Source organism: Anomaloglossus baeobatrachus, chromosome 2, assembly GCF_048569485.1.
Source record: "Anomaloglossus baeobatrachus isolate aAnoBae1 chromosome 2, aAnoBae1.hap1, whole genome shotgun sequence".
Lineage (NCBI taxonomy): Eukaryota > Metazoa > Chordata > Amphibia > Anura > Aromobatidae > Anomaloglossus > Anomaloglossus baeobatrachus.
The window spans coordinates 781195819-781208399 of NC_134354.1; the positions used below are offsets into that span (position 1 = coordinate 781195819).

General features: G+C 47.7%; 1 protein-coding gene across 1 annotated transcript in view; it reads right to left on the minus strand.

Moving 5' to 3' along the window:
* The window catches only part of EMSY (EMSY transcriptional repressor, BRCA2 interacting), a 287649-nt gene that overhangs the window by 116477 nt on the left and 158591 nt on the right, over window positions 1–12581 (minus strand). The window contains exon 18 of the mRNA XM_075337584.1: window positions 1005–1141. Within this exon, the coding sequence (XP_075193699.1) occupies window positions 1028–1141 (114 nt within the window). The 3' untranslated portion in view covers window positions 1005–1027. The remainder of the gene's footprint in view (window positions 1–1004; window positions 1142–12581) is intronic.

Here is a 12581-nt window from a genome sequence, read left to right on the forward strand (position 1 = left end):
TTAGAGCCATCATCAGCACATGAATGCAGCACCAGAACCACCACTAGAACATGAATGCAGCATCAGAATCACCATCAGCACATGAATGCAGCATCAGAACCACCATCAGCACATGAATGCAGCATCAGAACCACCATCAGCACATGAATGCAGCATCAGAACCACCATCAGCACATGAATGCAGCATCAGAACCACCATCAGCACATGAATGCTGCATCAGAACCACCATCAGCACAAGAATGCTGCATCAGAACCACCATGAGCACATGAATGCAGCACCAGAACCATCATCAGGACATGAGTGCAGCACCATAACCACCATCAGCACATGAATTCAGCATCAGAACCACCATCAGCACATGAATTCAGCATCAGAACCACCATCAGCACATGAATGCTGCATCAGAACCACCATGAGCACATGAATGCAGCACCAGAACCATCACTAGAACATAAATGCAGCGCCAAGACCACCATCTGCACATAAATGCGGCACCAGACCTATCATAAGCACATGAATGTAGCGCCAGAGCCACCATCAGCACATGAATGCAGCACCAGAACCATCATCAGGACATGAGTGCAGCACCATAACCACCATCAGCACGTGAATGCAGCACCAGAACCACCATCAGCACATGAATGCTGCATCAGAACCACTATCAGCACATGAATGCAGCACCATAACCACCATCAGCACATGAATGCAGCACCAGAACCATCATCAGGACATGAGTGCAGCACCATAACAACCATCAGCACATGAATGCAGCACCAGAGCCACAGTCAGCACATAACTGCAGTGTCAAAACTAACGTCTGCATGAATCATGCTTAGCTCCATGTACAATTGGATTGTATGAACTAACAACTCTCAGTTTGTCCTTAATAATTGTAAGGAGAAGCTGAGAGTCGTCAATAATTAACAGACTGCGGACCATACAAGAACCACAGTAGTGATAAGACGCAGGTAGTATCACATATAAACATTTACATCCAGGTACCTTGCAGGTGACATCATCTCTGATCATAGTTCCCGTCTCTTTTGTCTCCCCGTAGTACAGACACCATCGTGAAATTTCATGCCCACAGCTCGTCTCTGCAGACCTCCCTCTTTGTTTTTCACTTCCTGACACAGCACCTAAAAAATAAAACTATCATTATTCTGACCCATTAATATGAATATTTCCCACGCTGAATAAATAATTGCTGTACTTCATTTACAAAATATCTCCACCCATATACACACTGCCAGTGGCGTAGCTAGTGGTTCAGCGCGGGGGAGAGGGGGGGGGGGGGAACATCTGAATTAGCCCCTAACCTGGTAATAACTATAGTATCACACCTTAATAATGGGTATAGAGGAATCTCAGCAGATGACCACGCTGCTACTGAAAATAGATCTCCACAAAGGCCAACACTGATATTACCGCCATATGGTGACCATATAGTGGAAGATATCAGTCCTGCAGCACATGTGAGAGATTATAGTACAGTTATAGGTGGTGACTTACAGCTAATGTTCTTTCTGATGAAGTCATTCACTTTTCTCGTCTTTTCTTTCCGGCCCAGCCCGACATGACGACTTCTCCAGCCAGGGCTCGTCTACAGAGATTACAACACAGAATCATCCGACTTCTCACATTTCCAGCCCCGACCCCATCTATTCCCGACCTGCACAAACCCCTCATCCTCCTGATACCCCAATACTGAGCCACTGCTGCCATATGTGCCCCTATTACTGCACCTGCTGTGCGGTACAATAACAGTGCTCCTCTTACCACCCCACATACTAATGCCACCGCTGTACCCCCACATGGTAATAATGCCACCGCTGTACCCCCACATGGTAATAATGCCTCCGCTGTACCCCCACATGGTATTAATGCCTCATTTGTGCTCTCTAGATGGTAAAATTGGCCCCTCAAAAATATTATTGCCCTTGGCAAGTGCCCTGGAATAGCGTCCACATTTTGCCCCTGGAATGTAATAATTGCCCCAGTGTGTCTGTGATGGTCACAATACCTGAGTGCCCCCATAACAATAATGCTTCTTAAGTCTCAACTACTTAACATTTAAAAATGTCTCCTGAGTCTCCCAGGTACAGCTCCCTATACACAGTATGATGTCCCCACAGCTCCCTATACACAGCCTAATGTGCCCACACCTCCCCCTATACAGTGTAATGGGGCCACAACTCCCCTATACACAGTATAATAGGCCCACAACTCCCCTATACACAGTATAATAGGCCCACAGCTCCCCTATACACAGTATAATAGGCCCACAGCTCTCCTATACACAGTATGATGTCCCCACAGCTCCCTATACACAGTCTAATGTGCCCACACCTCCCCCTATACAGTGTAATGCGCCCACAACTCCCCTATACACAGTATAATAGGCCCACAGCTCCCTATAACACAGTATAATGAACCCACAGCTCCCCTATACACAGAATCATGGGCCCACAGCTCCCCTATACACAGTATAATAGGCCAACAGCTCCTCTATGCACAGTATAATGGACTCCATCACTCTTCTATACACAGTTTCATGTCCCCACAGCTCTCTATACACAGTGTAATGAGCCCACACCTCCCCTATACACAGTATGATTGGCCCACACTACATGTTATCAGGCCCTCATAATGTATAGCCCTCCCTTCTCCCCACATCCCCTCAGTACATACATGATGTGATCAGGCCTTTATAATATACAGCTCCCCCCTCCACACATCCCCTCAGTACATACATGATGTGATCAGGCCTTTATAATGTACAGCCCCCCCCCCCTTCTCCACACATCCCCTCAGTACATACATGACGTGATCAGGCCTTTATAATATACAGCTCCCCCCTCCACACATCCCCTCAGTACATACATGACGTGATCAGGCCTTTATAATGTACAGCCCCCCCCCCTCCACACATCCCCTCAGTACATACATGACGTGATCAGGCCTTTATAATATACAGCTCCCCCCTCCACACATCCCCTCAGTACATACATGATGTGATCAGGCCTTTATAATGTACAGCCCCCCCTCCACACATCCCCTCAGTACATACATGACGTGATCAGGCCTTTATAATATACAGCTCCCCCCTCCACACATCCCCTCAGTACATACATGATGTGATCAGGCCTTTATAATATACAGCCCCCCCCTCCACACATCCCCTCAGTACATACATGATGTGATCAGGCCTTTATAATGTACAGCCCCCCCCCCCCCCTCCACACATCCCCTCAGTACATACATGATGTGATCAGGCCTTTATAATATACAGCTCCCCCCTCCACACACACACATCCCCTCAGTACATACATGATGTGATAAGGTCTTTATAATATACAGCCCCCCCTCCACACATCCCCTCAGTACATACATGACGTGATCAGGCCTTTATAATATACAGCTCCCCCCTCCACACATCCCCTCTGTACATACATGATGTGATCAGGCCTTTATAATATACAGCTCCCACCTCCACACATCCCCTCTGTACATACATGATGTGATCAGGCCTTTATAATATACAGCTCCCCCCTCCACACATCCCCTCAGTACATACATGATGTGATCAGGCCTTTATAATGTACAGCCCCCCCCACACACACACATCCCCTCAGTACATACATGATGTGATAAGGTCTTTATAATATACAGCCCCCCCTCCACACATCCCCTCAGTACATACATGATGTGATAAGGTCTTTATAATATACAGCTCCCCCCTCCACACATCCCCTCAGTACATACATGATGTGATCAGGCCTTTATAATATACAGCTCCCCCCCTCCACACATCCCCTCAGTACATACATGATGTGATCAGGCCTTTATAATGTACAGCCCCCCCCTCCACACATCCCCTCAGTACATACATGACGTGATCAGGCCTTTATAATATACAGCTCCCCCCCACACACACACACATCCCCTCAGTACATACATGATGTGATCAGGCCTTTATAATGTACAGCCCCCCCCCCACACACACATCCCCTCAGTACATACATGATGTGATAAGGTCTTTATAATATACAGCCCCCCCCCCACACATCCCCTCAGTACATACATGATGTGATAAGGTCTTTATAATATACAGCTCCCCCCTCCACACATCCCCTCAGTACATACATGATGTGATCAGGCCTTTATAATATACAGCCCCCCCACACACACATCCCCTCAGTACATACATGATGTGATCAGGCCTTTATAATATACAGCCCCCCCACACACACATCCCCTCAGTACATACATGATGTGATCAGGCCTTTATAATATACAGCTCCCCCCTCCACACATCCCCTCAGTACATACATGATGTGATCAGAACTTTATAATGTACAGCCCCCCCCTCCACACATCCCCTCAGTACATACATGACGTGATCAGGCCTTTATAATATACAGCTCCCCCTCCACACATCCCCTCAGTACATACATGATGTGATCAGGCCTTTATAATATACAGCTCCCCCTCCACACATCCCCTCAGTACATACATGATGTGATCAGGCCTTTATAATATACAGCTCCCCCTCCACACATCCCCTCAGTACATACATGATGTGATCAGAACTTTATAATGTACAGCCCCCCCCTCCACACATCCCCTCAGTACATACATGACGTGATCAGGCCTTTATAATATACAGCTCCCCCTCCACACATCCCCTCAGTACATACATGATGTGATCAGGCCTTTATAATATACAGCTCCCCCCCTACACACACATCCCCTCAGTACATACATGATGTGATAAGGTCTTTATAATGTACAGCCCCCCCCCCAGACACACACATCCCCTCAGTACATACATGATGTGATCAGGCTTCATAATATACAGCCCCCCCTCTACACATCCCCTCAGTACATACATGATGTGATCAGGCCTTTATAATATACAGCTCCCCCCCTACACACACATCCCCTCAGTACATACATGATGTGATCAGGCCTTTATAATATACAGCCCCCCTCAACAAATCCCCTCAGTACATACATGTGATTGTTGAGGATAAAGAATTGAGTATCCAAAAATACTTAATTCAGCCATTTCATAGACTCAGTTATATAGTTCAGTAGATGTAAACTAACACACATATTTCATAGTATCATAGTATCATAGTTTTAAGGTTGAAGGGAGACTCTAAGTCCATCTAGTTCAACCCGTAGCCTAACATGTTGATCCAGAGGAAGGCAAAAAACCCCAATGTGGCAAACAAGTTCCAATGGGGAAAAAATTTCCTTCCTTCGTCCACATCCGGCAATCAGACTAGTTCCCTGGATCAATACCCTGTAATAAAATCTAATATACATAACTGGTTATATTAAATTTTTCAAGAAAGGCGTCCAGGCTCTGCTTAAATGTTAGTAGTGAATCACTCATTACAACATCATGCGGCAGAGAATTCCATAGTCTCACTGCTCGTACAGTAAAGAATCCTCCTCTGTGATTATGATTAAACCTTCTTTCCTCAAGACGTAGCGGATGCCCCCGTGTTCCAGTCGCAGGCCTAGGTGTAAATAGATCTTTGGAAAGGTCTCTGTACTGTCCCCTCATATATTTATACATTGTGATTAGATCTCCCCTAAGCCTTCGTTTTTCCAGACTAAATAACCCCAAGTTTAATAACCTGTCTTCGTATTGCAGCCCCCCCATTCCTCTAATAATCTTGGTCGCTCTTCTTTGCACCCTCTCCAGTTCAGCTATGTCCTTCTTATATATCAGTGACCAGAATTGTACACAGTATTCTACGTGCGGTCGCACTAGTGACTTGTACAGAGGTAGAACTATATTTTTTTCATGAACACTTATACCTCTTTTAATACATCCCATTATTTTATTAGCCCTGGCAGCAGCTGCCTGACACTGGCCACTAAAGTGAAGTTTACCATCCACCCATACACCCAAGTCTTTTTCTGTGTCTGTTTTACCCAGTGTTCTACAATTAAGTACATAATCATAAATGTTATTTCCTCTACCCAAGTGCATGACCTTACATTTATCTACATTAAACTTCAATTGCCACTTCTCAGCCCAATCCTCCAATTTACATAAATCTCCCTGTAATATAAAATTATCCTCCTCTGTATTGATTACCCTGCAGAGTTTAGTATCATCTGCAAATATTGAAATTCTACTCCGCATGCCCCCAACAAGGTCATTTATAAATATGTTGAAAAGAAGCGGGCCCAATACTGACCCCTGTGGTACCCCACTATGAACTGAGACCCAGTCCGAGTACGTACCATTAATAACCACCCTTTGTTTCCTATCACTGAGCCAGTTTTTAACCCAGTTACACATATTTTCCCCTATCCCCATTATTCTCATTTTATGTACCAACCTTTTGTGTGGCACCGTATCAAAAGCTTTTGAAAAGTCCATATACACAACATCCACTGCATTTCCCTGGTCCAGGCTTGAACTTACCTCTTCATAGAAGCTGATCAAATTAGTTTGACAGGATCGATCCCTCATAAACCCATGTTGATACTCTGTCATAAGGTTATTTTTCTTGAGATACTCCAGTATAGCATCTCTCAAGAAACCCTCAATTATTTGTGAATGCTTTTCTTTCTTACTAACATGTATATTGCATATTCAGTGTATTTTCCTTAGACACAGTATATACCAGCACATGTAATTGTAAAGATGGCTGCAATTTCCTGTTTGCACCCAAGACAGATGGACAAAAGAAATTCCTGGAGCCTGGACTGACCAATCCAAGGAGGATGTGTAGATCTCTCTACGTCATGAAGCCCTGCCCTGCGATACTTGATTGGACTAAAACTTTTGTTTACACCCCCTTACTGCTTGGTCTAGAGTTTCTTTCAAACAATAAAAAGTGCACTTGGTCAAGAGCCAGTCATGGAGATAGATGTAACTGACTTGCTGTCCAGTTATTTAGTCTCTAAGTGCACTCATGACATTTTAATTAGAAACAGCAGCCGGATCCCGAGAGATCCTTTGAGTCTCATCATCATCGTCATTTTAACCTTGACATGATCAGGCCTTTATAATATACAGCTCCCCCCCCCCACACATCCCCTCAGTACATACATGATGTGATAAGGTCTTTATAATATACAGCCCCCCCCCCCCCACACACATCCCCTCAGTACATACATGATGTTATCAGGCTCCCACACTGCCCCCTGTCACCACAGTAAATCTCTCCCCTCCCCCACTGCACACAATCTTAGCTCCCCTCTGCCTCTTAGGCCTCTGCCACACTCACGTGAAAATCACGCATGTGCCGCAAGACACGTATTTTCCTTGCGTGTTGCGTGAGGTAAGTACGTGTCTCCGGTACGTGCGGGCCACGTGTGTTCTCCGTGTGCTATCCGCAATAACACATGGAGAACCGGTAATTTACATACTCACATGGTCCTTGCTGCTGTCCAGGGTCCTGATCTTCGGCTCCAGCCACGCCCACTCCCCGCTGATGCTGCTTCCGGCCGAGCGGAGATCAGCGCCCGGGACATCACGCCCACCTCCTTAATATGCTCATAATGAGCGGCGGCCAGCAGCAACTGTTTACAGCAGAAGATTCTGCAGAGCTGGTGGAAATGAGTATGTGTTTTTTTTATTTTAAAATAATGACACGTGTTTCTCCGGCGCGTGTCACACTGGACCGCATCCACACTACATCCGTGTGGTACGGGTGCGGGCCGCGTGACACCCGTGATGCCAGAGATAAACGGACATGTCGGCGTGAGAAACTCACGGACACACGTAAGTACGGAACGGACAGACATTCCGTTCAAAAATACTTATGTGTGTCCAATACATTAGGAAAACATTGGTCCACGTGTGTTCGTGTCTCCAGTACGTGAGAAAACTGTCAAACACATACTGGAGGCACGAACGTGTGACAGAGGCCTTACCAGCAGCCCAGAGCTCCGTGTGCAGCAGAGGAAATCACTGAGACAATGGATGGAGAGGGGGCGGAGCCGGCACTGAGGGGGCAGAGCTGGCACTGAGGGGGCAGAGCTGGCACTGAGGGGGCGGAGCCGGCACTGAGCACCGCACAGGTCCTGGACAAACAGCAGCAGGGAATCCTCTGCACACAGTGCGCTGTGTGATAGGACCTAAACCTCGTGACGCGGCCCCAAGCCACTGTATTTAAAGGTGCAGTGTCACTGATACAGTTCATAGTATTGTAGCTCCGAGTGGGCCCCCTCTGAGCACAAGGCCCAGGACGACCGCAGTCTCTGCCCCCCGCTAGCTACCCTACTGTATATTGCTCTTATCCACACTATCTCCGCACTCTGCCCCTCTTCATAAACCCCCACGCTGCCAATCTCTTTAATATACCCCCACGCTGCCAATCTCCTTAATATACCCCCACGCTGCCAATCTCCTAAATATACTCCCCCGCTGCCAATCTCCTTAATATACCCCAACACTGCCAATCTCCTTAATATACCCCCACGCTGCCAATCTCCTAAATATACTCCCCCGCTGCCAATCTCCTTAATATACCCCAACACTGCCAATCTCCTTAATATACCCCCACGCTGCCAATCTCCTAAATATACTCCCCCGCTGCCAATCTCCTTAATATACCCCAACACTGCCAATCTCCTTAATATACCCCCATGCTGCCAATCTCCTTAATATACCCCCATGCTGCTAATCTCAATATACCCCCCCGCTGCCGCTGTTCTTAATATCCCTCACGCTGCCATTCTTCTTAATATACCGCCACGTTGCCACTCTCCTTAATATACCCCCCATATATGTATGCCAGGCACAAGATCGCACAACAGGGCTGGCACAGCACAGCGTGCAGCCTCCTGGGCCTGCTGCTTTCAGCGGTGTAGTAGGATTGTGTGCGCAAGCCAAACTAATGCGGCACGGCATGCACACTGTGGAGGAGAGCGGCAGTGACTGAAGATTGAGCAGCCACTGCAGGCACCGGCCTATTACAGGCACCAGCCCTTCTGGCATTTGCCAGAATTGCCCTATGGCCAGTCCGACCCTGCTAACAGGCACAGGAGGATCGGAGATCCACCCGCACCTGTTAACCCCTAGGCTTAGATCATGCTATCAAACACTGACAGCACAATTTAATTGGCCGCAGTGGGAATCGCGCCATCCCAATCATGGGGCGCCAATGTGTTGTATTGGTAGCGTAGGGTCGTCTGATGACCCCTGACACTGCCATGACTCGATACTGCTCTGATCAGCAGAAATGCACGGGTGATCAGACTGTGCAGTGATTAAGTCCCCTAGGGGAATTAGTAAAATAAAGAAAAAATTAAAAAAAATTAAAAAAAACTTTACAAAAATATGAAAAAAATTGAAAACACCTATAAGCTCAAATCACCTCCCTTTCACCCCATTAAAAATAAAAGTTAAAAATGTTTTAAAAAAAATACATATTTGATATCGCTGCGTTCAGAAATGCCCGATCTATCAAACTGTAAAATCAATTAATCTGGTTGGTACACGGCATAGTGAGAAACAAATTCCAAACACCAAAATTTTGTTTTTAGGTTGCCGCAACATTTCTTTAAAATGCAACAGGTGATCAAAAAGTAGCATCTGCACAAAAATGGTATCATAAAAATGTCAGCTCAAGAGGCAAAAAATAAGCCTTCACTGAGCCCCAGATCCCAAAAAATGAGAACGCTACAGGCCTCGGAAAATGGCGACAAAAGTGCTACTCTCTTTTTGGACAAACTTCAGAATTTTGAAAAAATAAAAGTAGACAATGTTTGGTGTCTACGAACTTGCTCCAATGTGAGGCATCACATCAACACATCAGATTTACCATATAGTGAACATGGTAAATAAGGAGGAGTAGAAAAAAAAATACAACATGAACCATTGGAGAGGCACACGGGAATACACAAGAAAAAAAAAAAACACAAAAAAAAAAACCCTCAAAAGATTTGAACTGTCTTTATATTCAGCTGCTGTCATCCGCTGGGGTTGAGAAGTTGGGGCCAATCCAGGCCTTGTTCATTTTGAGAACCGTCAACCGGTCAGCATATTCAGATGACAAGTGAAGGCGTCTATCAGTCATTATGCCCCAAGTGGCACCAAAAACCCCACAGAATCAACTTAAACATGGAGGCAGCTGTATATGAGACTCTGATTTGCCTCAACTCAGTAAAAAAAAAAAGAGAATTTTGTTTACTTACCGTAAATTCTTTTTCTTATAGTTGCGTCTTGGGAGACCCAGACCTTGGGTGTTTAGCTTCTGCCTCCGGAGGACACACAAAGTACTACACCTAAAAGTGTAGCTCCTCCCTCTGAGCTTATACACCCCCTGGTGAGCCAGTCACAGCCAGTTTAGTGCAAAAGCTGAAGGAGATTAGCCACCCACAAGTAGAACAGAGCAAGAACCGGAACAACTGGAGACTCTGTCCACGACAACAGCCGGTGAAAACACGCGGAACAAGGAAATTGCCAACAGGCAACAGGGAGGGTGCTGGGTCTCCCAAGACGGAACTATAAGAAAAAGAATTTACGGTAAGTAAACAAAATTCTCTTTTTCTTTATCGTTCCTTTGGGAGACCCAGACCTTGGGACGTTCCAAAGCAGTCCCTGGGTGGGAAATAAACAGAAAAAACTAAGAAGTAGGCAGAACGTAACTTCACAAATGGGCGACCGCCGCCTGAAGGATGCGTCTGCCCAAGCTCGCATCTGCCGAAGCATGAGCATGCACTTGGTAGTGCTTCGAAAAGGTATGCAGGCTAGCCCAAGTGGCAGCCTGACAGACTTGTTGAGCCGTAGCCTGGTGCCTAAAAGCCCAAGAGGCACCGACAACTCTGGTCGAGTGTGCTTTGATCCCCGGTGGGGGAGGCGCCTGCGTACTCTGATAGGCGTCCGAAATGGTCGACCTAATCCAACGGGCTAAGGTCGGCTTAGAAGCTGGAAGGCCCTTGCGCCGACCTGTGGTTAGCACAAAAAGAGAGGTGCACCGCCTAAGCGCAGCCGTGCGAGACACATAGATCCGGAGAGCACGCACCAGATCTAGAGTATGTAGAGCTTTTTCAAAGCGATGAACAGGGGCCGGACAGAAGGAAGGTAAGGTAATGTCCTGGTTAAGGTGGAAGGGAGAGACCACCTTAGGAAGAAAGTCCGGAGTCGGACGGAGAACCACCTTGTCTTGATGAAAGACTAAAAAAGGTGACTCCGAGGAGAGCGCAGCCAAATCAGAGACTCTCCTGAGAGAAGTTATAGCAACCAGAAAGGCCACTTTCTGTGAAAGACGATACAAAGAAACCTCCCCAAGAGGCTCAAAGGGGGGTTTCTGCAAGACCGTGAGAACCAAGTTAAGGTCCCAGGGGTCCAAGGGCCGCCGGTAAGGCGGAATGATGTGAGACGCGCCCTGCATGAAGGTGCGGACCTGAGCCAGCCGAGCGAGACACCGCTGGAACAGAACTGACAGAGCCGAAACTTGTCCCTTGAGAGAGTTGAGGGACAGTCCTAGCTGCAGACCGGACTGTAGAAAAGACAGAAGAGTCGGCAAGGAGAATGGCCAAGGAGGATGGCCGGTAGAGCGACACCAGGACAGGAAAATTTTCCAAGTCCTGTGATAGATCTTAGCGGAGGAAGACTTGCGGGCCCGAGTCATAGTGGAGATGACTTCAGAGGGAATACCAGAAGCCGTCAAAATCCAGGACTCAAGAGCCACGCCGTCAATTTGAGGGCCACAGAATTCGGGCGGAAAAACGGACCTTGCGAGAGTAGGTCTGGACAGTCCGGGAGATGCCACGGCATCTCTACGGACAGTTGGAGCAGGTCCGGATACCAAGCTCGTCTGGGCCAGTCCGGTGCAATTAGGATGACTCGACGACCCTCCATTCTGATCTTGCGCAGGACTCTGGGCAAGAGAGCTAGAGGGGGAAACACGTAGGACAGACGAAACTGGGACCAGTCCTGAACCAGAGCGTCCGCGGCGAAGGCCTGAGGATCGTGGGAGCGAGCCACGTAAACAGGAACTTTGTTGTTGTGACGGGATGCCATTAGGTTCACGTCCGGAGTGCCCCACTTGCGGCAGATCGACTGAAATACTGCCGGGTGCAGGGACCACTCGCCACCGTCCACGCTTTGACGGCTGAGATAATCTGCCTCCCAGTTGTCCACGCCTGGGATGTGGACTGCGGATATGGTGGACCTGGAGTCCTCCACCCATTGAAGAATGCGTTGTACCTCCATCATTGCCAGGCGGCTGCGTGTCCCGCCTTGATGGTTGATGTAGGCAACCGCTGTCGCGTTGTCTGACTGGACTCGAATGTGCCTGCCCGCCAGCAGGTGGCGAAATGCTAGGAGAGCTAGAAGCACGGCTCTGGTTTCCAGCACATGGATTGAAAGGGCTGACTCGGACGGAGTCCAAGTGCCCTGTGCTCTGTGGTGGAGACATACCGCTCCCCAGCTGGATAGACTGGCATCCGTGGTGAGAATCACCCAGGACGGGGCCAGGAAGGAGCGCCCTTGGGACAGGGAGAGGGGCCGAAGCCACCACTGAAGAGAGCTCTTGGTCCGTGGCGACAGAGCCACTAACTTGTGTAAGGAGGAAGGCTGCTTGTCCCAACAGCGGA